The 17,337-nt window shown below is 62.3% G+C and overlaps 1 protein-coding gene across 4 annotated transcripts; it reads left to right on the forward strand.

The window, feature by feature from the left end:
- Positions 1-3,706: 3,706 nt before the first annotated feature.
- GLI4 (GLI family zinc finger 4) lies at positions 3,707-12,803 on the forward strand. 4 transcript variants are annotated; one of them, XM_039464858.2, is made up of 4 exons: positions 3,707-3,780; positions 5,628-5,788; positions 10,730-10,819; positions 11,800-12,803. In XM_039464858.2, exons 2-4 carry the CDS (start codon positions 5,665-5,667, stop codon positions 12,699-12,701), a joined length of 1,116 nt encoding a protein of 371 aa, XP_039320792.2. In that variant the 5' UTR covers positions 3,707-3,780; positions 5,628-5,664; the 3' UTR covers positions 12,702-12,803. The 4 variants fall into 4 exon arrangements, with proteins under 4 accessions (XP_039320792.2, XP_074243344.1, XP_074243345.1 ...); XM_074387243.1 differs by lacking the exon at positions 3,707-3,780 and having other exon boundaries at positions 3,788-5,788; XM_074387244.1 differs by lacking the exons at positions 3,707-3,780; positions 5,628-5,788 and adding an exon at positions 6,371-8,726 and having other exon boundaries at positions 8,765-10,819.
- Positions 12,804-17,337: the final 4,534 nt, after the last annotated feature.

The raw sequence follows: 17,337 nt of genomic DNA on the forward strand, positions 1-17,337 counted from the left end.
GGGATGTGCGGGTATCCTGCCCAGATGCCAACAGTGCCCCGGGGAGAGAGACAGATTTAGACTCCGTGACAACAAAGGAACGGACCGGAAAGGTGGCTCTCAAGGCCCCAGGGAATAGCCCAGAGATGCCGGAGGTTCCAGAGGCTGGAAAGGCACGGAGCGGTCGCTCCTACAGGAACACGCCTCTGCGGTGGCTGGAGATGTGAGGACTGGTGACGCCTTCACACGTGTGACCAGAACACCCCCCCAACTCTCCTTCCCCCACAACCAAGCCAGCAAGGCGACGCAGAGGCCGGCTTGGCAGGATGGCAGCTGATGAGAGGCACGCGTGCTCCACTTCCTTTCTCGACTTGAGGACAACACCCAAGATGGCCCTCGTCTCTGCCCCGCCCTGCCCCAGCCTAAAGCTTCCTCAACTGCATCCTGGCCTGGGACTCAGGCCTTCTCTGTTCACCGCCAGCTGTGTCACGTGCAGGGGACTGCAGCCAGTGACCCCCTCTCCCTTCTGTCCTGCTCTTCTCTACCCCACAGCCCCAGGTGGGTCTTGGGAGTGTGTGACAGCTCTCCTCCCTCCCTCCCTGCAGACCCCTGTGCCCCACAGTGCCCTGAGAAAGACGCCCGAGCCCCCAATGGAGGCTACAAGGCCGCTGAGTCCATCCATCCCTGTCCCCGTCTGTCCTCTTGTTCACCACCCTCCCCCGCCCGGTCTTCCACACTCAAGCCCCAGGCCACTCAGACCTCTGCCCGTGCGCCCCTGCCCAGTGTGCCCCTCTTGCCCCTGTGTGTCGGGCTGGCCGCTCCCTTCTGCCGCCTCCCCTCCCTCCTTCCTGCTCCCACCCCATCTCTCCCTGATGCTGCCCCTTAGAGAAGTCTTCTTGAACCTTAAGCTTAAGTGGTCCTCTGAGTCCCTAGTCTCCAGGTGTGATCTAGGAAGCGCTCTCAGCCCTCGGACTCCAGTGGCTCCGGGGCTCTGACCAGCCCTCCTGCCAGGGAAGCTTTGTCTCTAGGGACCACTAGAGACAAGGGCACTGCCTGTCCAGATGGCACCCTCACCCCAACCCCAGCAGCACTGGCTGGAGCAGGCCAGGCCTGTGCGGGTATCTGATCGGGCACTGAATTCCCTGATCTCAACAAAAGAAGCCTATGGAGGCCTTTTCTAATTCACAGCCCAAGAGAATAGGCAACGGGCCTGGGGGGGCTTTGGGCCAACTCCCACAACTTAAGACCAGGGGCTCTGGGGTTGTTTGGGCTCGAACCCCCGCCCCCCAGCATAGGGAATACCAGCTCATTATTTGCAGTGAACAGAGCCCTGCTGGAGGTGAGGAGCAGGAACCAGTGGCCGGAACAGACCAGGCTGGCTGCTGGCTCTGCGTTCGTTACATCAGCAGGTCTCGCACTCCCTCCAGAGCCCTGCCGGTCACCTTCACACCTCCCTGGTGGGGAAGCGGGTTCTTCCCCTCAGATCACACCTGTTCCCTTCTCCCTTCACTCCTGTGAGCCAACCAGGCTGAGGATCTGTCCAAGGGTCCTGGGGAGTGAAGCGCCCCATGGCTCCTCATGGGTCAGCCGACATGGACGGCAGCTTCAGGGACTCACTTCCTGTGATGCGCTGGAAGCAGGGGGAGCCGGTGACAGCCGCCTGTGCGTGACAGAACGTCAAGAACTGTGTACACACACAGCCGCCCCCGAAAATGCGTCAGCCCAGTGCAGTAAGTGTGCACAGCGCGGTGCAATGCGGCTGCAGCCTGTGACCCAGTCAGTTGCGGCGTCTGCCGCGCTCCTGGTGTAGGTTCTGTGTGCATTTGCATCACTGTAAAGCAATACCTGAGGCTGGGCCAGTTACAGAGAAGAGGTGCCAGGTGCGGTAGCTCACGCATGTTATCCAGCACTTCGGGAGGCCGAGGTGGGGGGATCACCTGAGGTCAGGTGTAGGGCTGTTGGCCCCACAGGGTCGTGGGGCGTCCCTTATGCTGTGCTGAGGTGCAGGATCCAAGAAGTAAAGAGACAGGACACTGAAGAACTGGAGAAGAGCAGCTGGACTCGGGGGCCACGCCACCTGTGAGTGGAGACTGGCGAGGCCCCAAATGCTCAGGAGCATCTGCATTTTTTTTTTTTTTTTTTTGAGGCAGAGTTTCGCTCTTGTTACCCAGGCTGGAGTGCAATGGCACGATCTCGGCTCACCGCAACCTCCGCCTCCTGGGTTCAGGCAATTCTCCTGCCTCAGCCTCCTGAGTAGCTGGGATTACAGGCACGCGCCACCATGCCCAGCTAATTTTTTGCATTTTTAGTAGAGATGGGGTTTCACCACGTTGACCAGGATGGTCTCGATCTCTTGACCTCGTGATCCACCCGCCTCGGCCTCCCAAAGTGTTGGGATTACAGGCTTGAGCCACCGCGCCCGGCCTAGGAGCATCTGCATTTATTAGGTACAAGCAGGGGGCAGGGTTGTGAGTGAGGTCATCATCTATAGGCTTAGTGATAGGGCAAACAATCACAGTCACGGGAGTCACAAGCAAGGAGGCCACCCCATTATGTCACCTGGGCAGAGAGGTGGGCCGTGCACAGTAGGGGGCTGTGCCGTGCGCAGTAGTAGAGGGTCATGTACAGAAAAGGGGTTCAACCCCATTAGGTCACCGAGGCAAGGAGATGGGCTGTGTGCAGCAGGTGTCGTGCACAACACTTCTTATCTGGGGGCTGGAGACTTAAAAGGATTTCTAACAGAAGGATACTATAAGCTTAATGCAGTGGGAGCTGACAGACGTGTGCTCTTCTCTTAAGATATTTATGGGACGATGATTTGGGCTAGCACAGAAGCGGGAAGAGACTTACAGGGTGTACAGCCGCCGTGACTGGTCACACCAGAGGGTTCCTCTCCCTCGGTTACTTCCAGGATCTCAGGCCTGAGGCCGACTTTCCACAGGAACTGGATGCAAGGTGCTACAGCTCCTTTATCGGGAGGAGAGGCTCCTGCTCCAAGCCTGCCGTACAGCGTGTGCCCTTCCAGGCAGGGACGCCGCCGCCTGGGTCTTTGGTTCTCCTCCTGGTCCGGCTGTTTTCCCAGTACTGCTTCTGTTCTGTGACTGCTCTAGGCATTCCTCCTACTACAAACTACTATATGGTTCTATGGAAGGATTCTATACATCAGCTGAACAGACGAAAATGAGGAAGCAGCCCATGGAGGGGCTTTGGGGAACCCAGGGACGCCCCTGGAGGGCAGGCAGATTCGACGACTCCGAGGCCCCCCGCGAGGGGAACAGCAGGTCACACGTCTGGCAGCGGTTCCCGGCGGCTGGTGGCCACCGCGGCGGACACATCCCGAGGAGGGAACCCAGGAGGGCGTCCGGGTGGACTCGCGAGCTGAACGTAGAAGCGCCTGCAGCCGAGAACTCCCGGGGCCTGCCGTGCACGGAGGGGCCGCAGGCAACTCCCGAAGCCCGGTCCTGGGCGCACGCACGAGCGCCTGGCTCCCAGCTGGCTCCCCGGCGCCGCAGGGCCCTGGCGTCACGAAGGAAGCTCCCCGGCTCCGGCAACCCACGCAGCGCCGCTCCCCGCGCCAGGGCGCGATCCGGGCCCGCGTGGACACGCTCGGGCGCAGCCCACGAGGGGCGGGGCGGGGCGGGGCGGGGCCTCCTCTTGGCTCCCGGCCCCGCCCCCACGCGGCCACCGAGGCTTGCGGTCCTCCCTAGGCCCAGAGCGCCCCGGAAGTGCGTGCCGGCCGGGCGGAGGGGGCGGGGCAGGGCACTTCCGGCCGGCGCGCGGCGGCTTCCTCCCGCTCGGAAGGTGAGTTGGCGCGGGCGGCGTTGGCGGCGGTGGCGGCTCCGGGCACCCGGAACCATCCCAGTCTGAGCTCGCGCGCCGTTCTCCGCGGTGCAGCCCCGCCCAGCCGGGCACTGCCGCCCTTGCAGTCGCCGCTTGCCGTGACCTTGGCCTCGGGCCGGTCCCGGGGAGCGGGGTGGGCTTCTGAGGGTGGTCGCGGGGCAGCAGCGGACCCCCCCACCCCGCCCAGCGGCCGTGGCGATCGCGGGTGTCCGTCCTCAGGGCGCCTTTCCCAGGCACCCGGTGAAGGCAGCTGTCGTCATCCCCACTCTGCAGATGGGAAACTGAGGCCCGGAGGTCCCGCAACTCGGGAGCGTGGAGCAGCCGGACCCCAGCGCAGCACCGCGGGGCAGACGCGCTCTGCGCCGAGCTCCCGGCGATCGGGCCCGCTCCCACGCGGCTGGGAACCGGAGGGCGGAGGACGCTTCCCCCGGGCCGCTGGCGGGGCTGCCCCCTCCCCCTTCGGCCTGGATCTCAGAGTTTGTGCGTCCCTGGTGGTAAAGCGGCGTCTACCCTGTCACGGCCGCCTCCACTCAGTCCTGGGGGTCAAGCCAGGGTCGGGGTGACCGAGCAGGCCCTTTTACCAGATGTCCCCAAAAGTTGACTAACTTGAGATGTGACTTCAGGGTGGAGGGCCTGCACCCAGTGTCACTCCTGCAACCTCACCCTGTGTCCGCTTCCCCTGGTGGCCCGATCCCTCCCACCGTTAGGGGATGGAGGCTGGCCCAGTGGCCGGGCACTGGGGTGGGAACTGCCTCTCCCACTTCCTCCAAGCAGGCGCTGTCTCCTGTCCTTATACCGTATCTGAGTTTCCGTTAACTTTTGTCCGTTCTTCCAGTTCCTTTCTTCACTCCCTGCCCCAGATAAGGAGTTCCTAACTCTAGCACCGTGTGAAAGAAAAGTCACTTCTCACATTGGACTCGAGCCATTTTTGCAAACCAAACTAAGTATCTTGGAGCCCTGAGTGAGTCTCCCAGCGCTGAGGCAGGGCTGGGCTAGGGGTACCAGCCTGCAGCCTCTGAGGACTAGTGTCTGAGGAAGAGGGTTCCCCTCTCTGGAAATGCCTCTCCTCTGCTGTTCAGGAAAAGCCTTGCTAAGATTTTTTCCAGAACACTCATGCGTCAGCAGGCATATTTCGGTTTTCAGCCCTCCCACAGGCCAAAGCAACTGAGGTTTTTCTGGAAGACTCCATCTGCCTTTCTCTGGGGGAGGGGTGACGCCGTGGGTTGGAAGGAGATGCCAGAGACTGTGCTGGGACGGGAGCTTTGCTTCGGCAGGTGTGCTGTGCTGCCCGGGCAGTGGCCACTTCCCAAGAGTTCCTTCCAAAGCTTTTTTTTTGTTTTCTTTTGAGACTGAGTTTACTCTTATCGCCCAGGCTGGAGTGCAATGGTGGGATCTCAGCCCACTGCACCCTCCTCCCGGGTTCAAGTGGCTCTCCTCCCTCAGCCTCCCAAGTAGCTGGGATTACAGGCACCTGCAACTGTGCCTGGCTAATTTTTGTATTTTTAGTAGAGATGGGGCTTTACCATTGAGCCAGGCTGGTCTTGAACTCCTGACCTTGTGATTCACCTGCCTGGGCCTCCCAAGTGCTGGGATCACAGGTGTGAGCCACTGCACTCGGCCACTCAAAGAGTTGTTCCTTACTGAATAAACATGCCAAGTCCCCAGACTGCCAGAAACCCCAGGCCTGTGTGTGCCTGTGGGTTCACCTTCCGTCCTTGATCTCCCCTGGGAGCTGGCATGCTGCCATCTCCTGCACCGCCCCACATTCCTCTCCACCCCTCATCTGCCCTGGTTTTCATTTTCCCCAGGTCCCAGGTGTGACACCTTCAGCAGGTCTCAGGGAAGATGGCAGCCCCAGGGGACGTTTCGGAGCCCCCCTCTGTCCCATCCCCTGTCAGTCTTTCATCACCAGGGACACCGGGAGCCCAGCACCACGAGCCTCGACTTCTCCTCCGTGGGCATCAACATGGTACTCACCCGCCTGCCGTGCGCCCTCCGCCCTGCATCCCCTGCCCATGTCTCTTGCCCTGTCTCCTTCTGACCTGCCACCCTGGCCAGCTAAGAGGTGCCTCCAGATACCTGTGCAGCTCTTTGAGCAGCTGAGGCTCCCACACCCTCAGGCTGGGGCTGGGCACGGATTGGGTTGGGTTGAGGCTGGGGCCAAGCCTGAGCTCTGGCTTCCTAGGCACGGCTCCCCGCATTCTGTTAGTTTCCTGGGTTGGGGTATAGGAGGGAAAGTGGCCTCAAAATCTGGGTCCAGCGTGACCAGGAGCAAGGTGTCTCTCCTCAGAGCCTTTGTCGTCATGCAGAAATGGAGCGGCCATAGTCCCTGCCAAGCTGGTTTGGGTGTGATCACCACTGGCCTTGCTCTACCCCCAGTGGGGTGGCCTCATGGTCACATGGCAGGCTCTGGAAGTTGAGGTGTGGGGGAGTCCCAGCCCCGTGGTGCCCGGGCTCTGCTCCCTCTCAGAGGTCAGCAACCCTGAGACTCCATCTCTACTGTGTGTCCCACAGGAGGCCTGGCCTACAGCCGCATGGCCCAACCCAGCACCTGAGCTGCTGAGAGCAGGGGCAAGGCCCCACATAGTTCAACCTGGAGAGTCTGCCTGGCCCAGGAACAGGGGCAGCCTGGCCCAGGGCTCTTCCCTTTTGGGGAGTCAGCGTCCTAGTGGCTGAAGGGACCGCTGAGGCTTGTGGAGGGCAGCTGCGCTGCATGGGGCCCTGAGGTGGGTACTCAGATGGAGGCAGAGAGGCCAGGGGGCTCCCCGGAGGAACCAGGATCAGGGTGAGTTGGAGGCGCAGGGAGCCAGCTGGCTTGGGATCCACTCCCCCAAGGAGCAGAAGCCTGCAGCCATGCCGTCTCTGCTGCTGGGTCCTGAGCAGCTCCCCCAGGACTGTGAGGAGGCCGGGAAGAGGTGCCCACAGGCTGCCTGTCCTGGCCAGGGGCTACCTGGAAGCATCCCAGGCCCCCACAGCACACGCTGTGCCAGGCTGTGGCTGGGCCCCCACCCATGCCCCGGAGGACCCTGCTCCTTACCCCTCGCTCAGTCAGAATCTCAGGGCCGAACTTGGCATCTCATGTCACCTGTAGACAGCTGAGGGAAGTCCTCCAGTCCTGTTCAGTGGGGACATGGCAGCCCAGAGGCCCGCAGAATTCGCTCTGCACCCATCTGACTCAGGCCATGCCCTGGCACTCCCCCTGGGCCGGGCGAGATGTGGCTCCTCTAGGGGGCCCATCTGAGTGAGGGGACAGCCCAGCAGATCATCTTGGGGCAGCACAGGGCCCAGGCTGAGGGAGACTGCAGTCCGGGTTCTGCAGGATAAGAAGCTGATGCCCAGGCGGAGGCTGGGCCCAGGGCTCGTGGAGGGGCTGAGGCGGGGCCCCCTGAGCGTGCAGGGCTGCACTACCCCCAGGCCTGTCCACCAGCCATGGGCAGCCTGGCCCAGAAAACTAGGCATGGGTCGCCACCTCCACAGGCCTGGAAGCCTCCTGGGCACTGGAGCCACAGCCCAGTGCCCTGAAACCCCCAGGGTTTTGCCTCAAAGGAGGGAGTGGGGGCTGCACCCACAGCTTCCACCCTCCCATGCTGTGCCAGAAATAGCAGGTGGGGAAGACAGATGAGCTTGGCCCTAGGAGCAGCAGGTGTGGCTGCTTCCCCCCAGGAGGAGATTGTGACAGGCACGGTGGGGCCTGCGAAGGCTGGCAGGTAACCGGAGCTAGATGAGAGGTCGCCTTCATCCCCTCTTCATGCTGGTGACCCCGGTGTAGAGAGAACGGGGCCAGGCCTCGGCAATGGGCGGCTCCTGTGCCAACTTCCAAGCAGTCGCTGAAGGCAGGGGCTGCCTCTGGGAGTTTCCAGCTCCCTCTGCTCTCTGGGAATCTCCGGGGCCACAGACTCCTGAGCCAGGGACACCTTGGTGTTTCTGGAACTTGCCCAGGGCCGTCCCACCAGTTAGGGGCCAAGCCAGGACTTGGAGCCGCAGCCTCCTGGTGCCCAGACGAAGTCCGCAGTGGCCAGACCGAGGTCCCCAGGGCCCAGCTAGGCACACGTGGTCACCTCGGCAGCCTCTGGCTGCACTGCTGGGCACCAGGCTGTGAGGTGTCGGGGAGCAGAGGAGGTCCCAAGGAGGAGCCATTTGTCAGCGGGGAGGGTGGCGAAGGGCATGGGGAGTGGCAGGGTGAGCCCTGCACTGCTCCCTGCAGACATGAAGCTGGGCTCCCACGGCTTAAGGCCATGGCCTAGCCCAAGCCTCACAGCAGGGAGACCAGGCAGCTGGGAATGGGCCACAGTGCCTCATCTCCCAGGACCTCTGTGGTCTCCGTGGAGACACAGATCAGGAGCTGGCCTTGGGGACGGAGGGTCCTGGCACAGCTCCCAGGGACGGTGTTGTGCCCAAGGCCACGCCTACCAGAGCCAGCGCTGCCTGAGCGAGTTCTGGAAGGTTTGCCTAGGAGTCCCGCAGGTGGAAGGACAGTCTGTGGAGGACGTGATGGAGGGGAGCTTGTAGCCCTGTGGGGGTTACTGAGTGTACAGCCTGGCAAGGAGGAGCCCATGGGCAGGGCAGGGTCACCCCGAGACAGACACAGCATCTTTCCACATGGAGTGCCTAGTCCTGGCACCAGAGAACTGGACTCTAGGTACCCACTGACCACCCCCAGTGCCTAGCTTGCTCCTCTAACTCACCCTGGCCCAGGCCCAGGCACACAGCACTCACTGTGCCATTTTATATACAAAGAAAAGCCTTTGCAGCCAGGAAAGCACCCACCTCCTACCTGTCCCTGGACATGCACAGCCACCTCGCTTCCACCTGGAAGAGCAGCCCCAGCAGGTGGGCGGGCCCGGTGCTGCTTCAGTTCAGGCCACTGTCCCTGTGTCCCAGCACAGCAGTGGGAGGGCACTGGTCAGGTGAGCAGTCAGTGAAAACGAGGCAGGGTACTTGACAGAGAGCCATCAGGATGGGGAGCAGGGTCTGGCTGTGCACCTTGTGGAGACCTGGCACGGCCCCAGCACAGCTAGCAGGTGGCAGGTGACAGCTCTGCAGAAACGGCCCAAATGTGGGCAGGTGTCAGGAGCCAGGGTTGGGCAGTGGAGTGACGGTGACCCATACTGTGTGCAGCCTGCCCCTGACCCTAGGCCAGCCCCCATCCTCTAGAGAAGGGTCTAGCAAGTGCTTTGACCTGCCTGGACACGGCAGGTTCCCAGGGAGCTGGGTGTCATCCTTAGCTCATTCTGAAGCAGGTGGAGACTGCACACTGCCTGGCATCATTTGATTCTGAGGGTGTCTCCGGGCATCCCACAGGTGGCAGCAGCTTTGACGTGCTTCCTATCTTGGTGATGTCACTGGCCCTCTTAAAGTGATGGCCCGGGGAACATTCTACCTGTCAGTGCCGGGGCGTGGCCCCAGGAACAAAGCTGGAATCGCAGGTCGCTTTCTCAGAGTCCTGCCGGGTACCCTCCAGTGGCATCCCAGCCCAGGTCAGAGGTGGCAAGGCTGTCGCAGGTGGTTCCCCCCCCCAACCTCCCACCCCCCACAGGAGCACAGTGCTGGAGCCTGTCCTGCATTGGCCATCTGTGGAACAAGCCAGCTAGCTCCCCTGGCTGCCAGGGGAGGGTGACATGGTGGCCACGAGCTGGGGATGATGGTGACAGCGCAGAAAGCCCAGTGCCCCAGGCCTGTCCCCACATTAGGGAGCGTATCTGAAAGGCCCAAAGGTGGTTTTGGACCCCCCAGATCCTGCTTCAGGACAGCCAAGCAGTTCTGGACCCTCGGCTCAAGGAAGGGACATGGCGCAGCCGCCCCCACCTGCTGAACATCCCAGCCCTTCGTGGCTCTGGAGTGGCGCCACCCATGTTGGGCCTGCCCTTACTCAGCCTGGTCTCGCAGTCACCCCACTGCAGCCAGGACAGCCCTGCCCGAGGCTGGAGAGGCCTGTGAAAGGCTCACAGCTAGGCACCACGTTGTGAATCGGGGGGGGACGGGAGCCTCTGCCCACGCCAGCCCTGTGTCCTGTGCCCATCTCTGCATTGCCATTGCTGGGGGCGCCCGCACTCAGCCTGGTGGGGCAGAGCCACCCTCCCTGCTGTGGGCAGAGAGCAGATGAGGCACCAGGGTGGCACAGCACTGAGGAGACAGGTGAGACCCCAAACAGGCCTCAGCCCTGCGGCGTCAGAAGAGCTGCCCCCTGGCCTCGGGCAGCAGAGCCGTGTCTAACAGATGGTGCCCACGCCCCTCCCTTCTGCGTCTGTGCCCCTCTGCCACCTCCAAGTCTTGGCTGTGAGGGGGGTCTTCATCCTGGGTGCCCAAGCCTGGTGTGCCCGGGGGTAAGGGGCTCATGGATGGGCCCAGCCTATTCCTCAGCGTCCACCGGAGGAGTCGGGCCAGTGCAGCGGGCCCGCTGGAAACAGCTGCCTGCGCCGGGGCTGGGTGCTCGTCAGGGACAGTGGGGAGCCCTGGAGGGACAGAGAGGTGGCCTGGGGCTGAGGCGGGGAGGCTCAGTGAGGCAGCCCGCGGGGCCAGCCCTCGGAGAGGCCTCTCCAGAGCAGCATCGTGTGGTGGTGGGACGGGGGGGAAGGCAGGCTACAGCCTGCCGGGGTGACAAAGCTGCCCTGGGCTGCAGGAGAGCTGCTTTGAAGCTGCCCAAGGTTTTGGCTCCGCTTGCTGGGCTGAAGGGGAGCGAGCTCCCAATGCTGGGCCCTGGAGGAGGAGGCTCTTGAGCCGAGCTGGGAAGGAAGGTAAAGGGCATTCATGGCCAAAGAAGCCTGAGAGTGGGCGCAGGCGGGGCTGACCTGCAGCTGGGGGGACCAGGAGGTGTACTGTGTCCGTGCCACAGCCCAGCCCATGTGGCGGTCAGAAGAGTGGGGGCAGTGGTCCGGAGGGTGGAGGTGAGCCCAGCCTCCCTGCCCCCCAGGCTCCAGCCCTGAGGTGCTCTCCCAGCCGTCTGACCTGGATCTCCAAGACATAGAGGAAGTGGAGATGGGCAGAGACACCTTCTGGCCCGGTGAGTCAGCAGAACTGGGTTAACCAGGCTACTGAGGGACCTCAGTCTGCACGTGGCACCCCCAGTGCTGGCACCACCCCCTGCCTGGGGCCCCTTCCCTTCCCCCACTCTAAAGCCAGTCCAGTCACTGAAGCTGCCCGAGGCAGTGACTGCAGCCCGTGGCCACCTGCCCTCGTGGTGGACGCAGGCAGGAACTCCTCCCTCCCCTCCACGTGCTTCAGGCTGGGGCCTCTGGCTCAGGGCACCACTGTCCCCCCAGATCCACCGGACAGTGATCTGGGTCCCCTCCTACTCTGTCCCCCAGGTGGCCTCGCCTCAGGCTGGCTGCAGCCGTCAGTCCAGGCCCTCTGCACCTCCCCCATGAGAAGCCCTCTGGGTTCCCCCAGGTGGTGGTGGTGACGTGGCTGGATTTAACCTATCTGGGCGGCCCTGGGGTGGGGAGCAGGTATCTGAGGTCAGGTCCCTGGAAGGAGAACCTGGACCAGAGAGAATTGCCTGGAAGGCTCCTGGGGTGGGTATGGGAGTTGGGTGGCAGGGCACTGGCCACCGAGGCCGGGGCTGCCCCGTGAGGAGCTGTGCGCATACGGACCACGCCCTCAGTGCGGGCTTTGGGCGGCCTCTGGAGCCCCCCAGGTTGTGGGTACTCACCAGCACTCAGTGCTCCCTCCTAGCTGAGAGGGCGACCCCACCCACGGCCTGTTGCCACTGTGGCTCCCGTCCACCTGCACAGCCACGAGTGACTTTGGGTGGTCCCAGCAGCTGTGGGTAACACTGCAACGACCCCCGCCCCCGTGTCTATGACAGCCCTCCTGCGCACGGCCTTCTGAGCCCCTGCCTGCTTGTCTCCCATCCACTGGGGGCCCGGCCCCTCCCTGTCCCCTCTGAGCCCCGCTGCCCAGCTCTGCTCACCCCGTTCCCATCCCTCCGTGCCACGGTGGGGGCACGCTGATGCTATTCGCCTCTGCTGTTTCCCATTGCAGACTCCGAGCCAGAGCCGGCCCCACGCTCTCCCGGCCCGCGGGCCCCTGACGCGGGGACGGGCGGGGCGCTGCGCAGCCTCCTGAGGAGCCTTCCCCGCAGGGCCCGGTGCGGCGCAGGCCTGGAGCCCGAGTCCAGCGCGGAGCGGCCGGCGGGCCAGCCCCCCGGGGCCGTCCCCTGCCCCCAGCCGCGGGGCGCCTGGCGCGTGACGCTCGTGCCCCAGGCAGCAGCCGGGCCCGGGGACACACCGGAGCGGGCCGCCGAGCTGGGAGTCACCTTCGGCCGCAGCCGGCAGGGCGGCGCGCGGGGGGCCAAGCCGCACCGGTGCGAGGCCTGCGGCAAGAGCTTCAAGTACAACTCGCTGCTGCTGAAGCACCAGCGCATCCACACGGGCGAGAAGCCCTACGCCTGCCACGAGTGCGGCAAGCGCTTCCGCGGCTGGTCCGGCTTCATCCAGCACCACCGCATCCACACGGGCGAGAAGCCCTACGAGTGCGGCCAGTGCGGCCGCGCCTTCAGCCACAGCTCGCACTTCACGCAGCACCTGCGCATCCACAACGGCGAGAAGCCCTACAAGTGCGGCGAGTGCGGCCAGGCCTTCAGCCAGAGCTCCAACCTGGTGCGCCACCAGCGGCTGCACACGGGCGAGAAGCCCTACGCCTGCAGCCAGTGCGGCAAGGCCTTCATCTGGAGTTCCGTGCTCATCGAGCACCAGCGCATCCACACGGGCGAGAAGCCCTACGAGTGCGCCGACTGCGGCAAGGCCTTCCGCGGCCGCTCGCACTTCTTCCGGCACCTGCGGACCCACACCGGCGAGAAGCCCTTCGCGTGCGGCGCCTGCGGCAAGGCCTTCGGCCAGAGCTCGCAGCTCATCCAGCACCAGCGGGTGCACTACCGCGAGTAGCCGGCCGGGGGCTCGGGCGAGGCCTCCTGCCTCCCCGCCTCCTCCGTGGGCACCGCCCAGCGCCGCATGCCACGTGTCCAGAATAAATTCTTTTTGAGTGTTGGAAGTGGGAGCTGGCACCTGCCTGGGCGAGGCCTTGGGGCAGCTTCCCATCCCCGAGGACCCGCTGCAGGATGGGGGTGATAGGGCTGCTCCACCAACCTGCCACGAAAGGCCACGGGTCCCTGGGGCCTGGTGGGTGGCCCAAGGATCCTAGGGGAGGGTCTGAAGCCTGGAGGTGTCCTGACTTCCCAGAGACCAGGAATAGTCAGGCCTGCCTGACGCTGACACCGCATCGTCCACGCGGGGGGTGCGCCCAGAGCAGGGGGTGAGGACAGGGCCCGCCTAGAGGCACCCACAGGCCTGGCCAGGCCGCCTGTCTGCCACCTGGGCGAGGGCTCTCTGGCAGTTCGGTTCCTTTGTGTATTTGGGAGGCCTCTGCTTCTGTCCAATACCGCAAGCTCTTCCCCACACGCCCTGTCAGCTCTGCTGCCTCCTCCGCCCGGCCTCCACTCAGTGGGGCCTGCTGGGCAGCAGTGGCCTGGGCCAACTCTGCACCAGCCGCTTGCTCTGGGGCGTGGGGTCCAGGGTGTTCAAGTCTTGACAGGTGTGGGCTGATACTGCCGGACCCTCTTCAGAGCTGCTGGGACACTGCTCCTGGGCAGGAGAGTCTGAGACACGCAGCCCTGGGAGAGCTCGGCTGGGGGTGGCCACGAAGTGCTGAGTGCCAGTGGCTGTCAGTGCCTGTCCCCACCCCCAGGACAGCTGGCGGGCCCCACCGTGGGTTGAGGAGTTGCCTGGCCCCTCCAAGACTGCCCTCTCCAGGTGTCACCTGCTGTGACTCATCCAGAACCCTAGGCCTGGCCCCCAGGTGTGCCTCTGGCGGTCCTGTGAGGTCACTGTCCTGTTGAAGATGAAAGCTACGGTCCCCACTTTTTGGAAGTGTCTGTGGCGGCCTGCCCAGCGCGCGTCTGATGTCATAGCCCCCAGCGAGTCCATTTTCCGGAGAACCTGGAGGCTCTGAGGTGACCCGTGGCTTGCTAAAGGTCACATGATCAGTGATGGCACCAGCTGAATCCCAGGACTCCCTGACCAGCCAACCACCCAGGCCCCTGCTGAGACAGCGGGACCTCGTTTCCAGCTCAGAAGCCCCAGGAACTCGGCTGCCGGGCTTCGTCCCCTCCACAAGCCCCGCCCCGCCATGCGCCCCCTCGTCCCCGCCCTCGACTGGGAGCCTGCGGTGCAGGGCCTTGTGCAGCCCTTGGGGAAGGCGGCCCCGGGCCCCGCTCGCCCACACCTCCCTCTCCAGGCAATGCTCCCCGGGATCCATGGTCACCAGCGCTCTGGACGCTCTACCCCGCCGGGTGAGAACGAGTCTAGGGGTGCGGGCTTGGAGGGCAGTGCGTCTGCCCCACATCAGCTGGGAGGCAGGCGCCTCGAGTCGTCCTTGCTGGTTTCGGTGAGCCTGGGGTTGGGACTGTCGGCCTGAAAGGTAAGGGTGAGGACGCCTGCATTCTCCTTGGTCAGTAACACGCGTGGGCAGCCAGGCCGATGGGGCTGGCTCTGCAGGGACCGTCGGCCACCGGAGAGGACGACCCGGTGGCCCCCCAAGCCGTCCTAGACAGCCCCGTAGGGGCCGGGCGCACCCTCTGCAGCCTGCGCGAGGCTCCGGAGCCGCGGCTGCTCCACGCGAGACCTCCCGGAGGGAGTGCGGCGCGGCCCATCCGGTGGGGTTGCTCCTGCGCGCAGGGTCGTAAACCCTCCGCAGGGTCTCTCTGTCCTCCCTTGCCGGGCAGGGCCCGCCGAGTTGGGCAGAAATGGCATTTGCGCCTCTCCCAGCGTTCTCAGCGTCTCCTCCCAGCCCGCAGGCACTGGGCTGATTCTCTGAACGTTCCAAGTGATCCAGGGAACATTTCCCGGGAACCCCAGAGCGGCCCGGCGGGACCCCGGAGTGGACTTTTAAGGACATTTGTCTACCCTGGGGTGGCTGCCAGGTGTATCAGCATGCAGTTGAACAGGACAAGACATTCCTGCGCCCTCCTGCCGCCCTGCGTCGTGCCGGCCTCCCGGTCACCGTCTTCCCCATCCTCCTTCGATTTGCATCACACCAGGGTCCTTGTCCGGGCGGCAGCCCCCGGGGCCGGCTCCGCCCCGGAGAGGAACCCGGACGACGGCCAACCTCCATCCCCACGCCACCTGCAACCCCACGCCACCACGGCTCTCCCTCCTCTGACCCAAAACCCGATTCTCAGCCTCAGCCTCTCCCTCCTCCCCGAAGTGACCAGGGATCTTCCTAAGGCGCCGATGGTCTCTGGGAGCCCGGGTTGAGGATCCACCAGCCCTGATTCCACACCCCACACTTACCCTTCCTCACAGAGCCTGCTCCTGCCAATGACAGTGGAGGTGGCGCAGCCAAGTGCCAGGCACACAGCAAATCCCCACACAAAGAGCTCCTGGAAGGGCCTGTTGACAGTGTGAGTGTACAGTCCTAGCAGAGGATCTCCTGAGCCTGGGTTGGTCACAGCAAATGTGAGGGACCAGGAAAAGGGGTGCATGTGAGCTTTGGAACCCAGGAAGTGACCATCTGTTTCTGGCAGAGTATCTGCTTTTGAGCTGAGAAGGAAATAAACGCCCTGGGATAGGGTAAAGCTCCAGGGTCGTGGGGTGTCCCCTACCACTGTGCTGAGGTACAGGATCCAAAAAATAAAGAGGACACAGAAGGACTGGAAAACACGGCTGGGCTCGGGCGCAGGGAGGGGGGCGCGCCACCTATGAGGAGAGACAGGTGAGGCCACGAATGTCCAGGAGCGTCTGTATTTATTGGGTATAGGTTGGGGGGCAGGGTAGTGAGTGAGGTCATATTAAGGATAGTGATAGGGTCAAGACAATCACGTGAGCAATAAACAAGGGGTCCACCCCTGTTAGGTCACCGAGGCTAGGAGGTGGGCTGTGCGCAGTGAAGGGGGTGCAGTGTGCCGCATCTCTCATCCATCGGCACGCTACTTCTAAGGTTATCTATAGGAGGTTGCTTTACATCACACAGGTCTGCCGCCGCCTGCTGGCAGCTTCCAGTGATTTCTGTAGGAGAATGCTTTGAGTCACACAGCAACAGAGCTGATAAAGGTCCCAGCCACCAAGGCGCGATCATGGGGGGGGGGGGGGGGTTTTAAGCCCGTGGGTGTTCTCAGGATTGCCTGCCAGAGGACAACTTTCCAGAACTGGATGCAAGTTCCTGCAGCTCCCTCACAGGAGGAGTGACTCTTGCTCCAAGCCTGCCATACAGCTGGCATCTTTACGATACTGAACGCTGCTGCCTGGGCCGGCCTGCCATGCAGCACATGCCCTTTCGGGCCAGGGCACTAGGGCCATAGATTCTTGCCCTGGGATAACTGTTTTTCCCTTAAATCATGCTCTGCACCGTGTCTGCTCTAGACATTCCTCCGACTATAAGCAGGATATGCTTATATATGTAGAGCTGTTGATCCCTTAATTCATGCTCTGTGCCATGTCTGCTCTAGACATTCCTCCGACTATGAACTAAGATATAATTATATATATATATATATATATACATATATATATATATGGAAATAACTGAGTAGTAAGATATTCTTCAAGCACTAATTCTTCTGATTATAAACTAATACATGATTATATATAAAGGATTATATAAAGGAAATAACTGAGTAATAACACAATCAACTAAGATACTCTTTAGGTACTAATTGTGCCGGGGATCTGCTTAGCTCTTTCCTCAGTGCCCAGAGTAGGGGTTACCCACAGCTGGAGGGGTGCTGAACCCTGAAGCTGCAGGGAGGGGCCTTCTGAGGCAGCTTCCGGGAGCCCCAGAAGAGGGGAGGGCGGAGTGCTGACCTCGTCATGGTCTTGGGAGCAGCGTGCCTATGGATTAGCAAATAAAGGACCAGAATGAGCTTAAGTTGGGAAACTTTTCAGTTCACAAGGGTTTTTATTTTTAAATAAACGTATGTAGCATGATTCACTGGCAAAGAAAATCGACCTTGGGATTTCAAGTCCGACTCTGCACCTGACTGTGAGGTTGGAGGAGTTAATAATCTCTCTGAATCTGTTTCCTGATTAGTAAAATGACGTATTAGGGTTCTCCAAAGAAACAGAGCCAATCGTGGGGGGCGGGGAGTAAGAGAAAGACGGTTATTACCAGGAATGCACTCACAGGGCTATTCGGGTCGGGCAGTCCCAAGATCTGCAGCTGTCAGGCAGGAGAGCTGATGGTGTGGGTTCCCATAGGAAAGAAAAAGCTGCTGTTTCCATTCAAGTCTGAAGGCAGGAAAAGACCTAGGGCCCAGTTCAGTCAGTCAGACAAGAGGAGGTTCCTATGTGGGCCTTGAACTGATTGGATGAGGCCCACCCACATGAGGAAGGGCACTCTGCTTCACTCAATTCACAAATTCAAATGTTAATTTTATCCAGCACCCACACAGACACACACAGTGCCACTGCTCACTCTCAGATTGCACTCCAGACCAGGGGAACCAGTTGACGGGGCCCCCAGCTCCCCCAGCTATGAGACTCAGTTCCTCGTAACTTTACTTTGAGATGGAATTTCCCAGGCTGGGGT

This window comes from Saimiri boliviensis, chromosome 15 (genome assembly GCF_048565385.1).
Source record: "Saimiri boliviensis isolate mSaiBol1 chromosome 15, mSaiBol1.pri, whole genome shotgun sequence".
NCBI lineage: Eukaryota > Metazoa > Chordata > Mammalia > Primates > Cebidae > Saimiri > Saimiri boliviensis.

Excerpts from the sequence above, each read along its gene's own strand:
- GLI4 (XM_039464858.2), top strand. The coding sequence starts at position 5,665 with ATGGCAGCCCCAGGGGACGTTTCGGAGCCCCCCTCTGTCCCATCCCCT. Across the intron at positions 5,789-10,729 it reads CCTCCGTGGGCATCAACATG|GCTCCAGCCCTGAGGTGCTC; the intron begins GTACTCACCCGC and ends CCTGCCCCCCAG. Across the intron at positions 10,820-11,799 it reads CAGAGACACCTTCTGGCCCG|ACTCCGAGCCAGAGCCGGCC; the intron begins GTGAGTCAGCAG and ends TTCCCATTGCAG.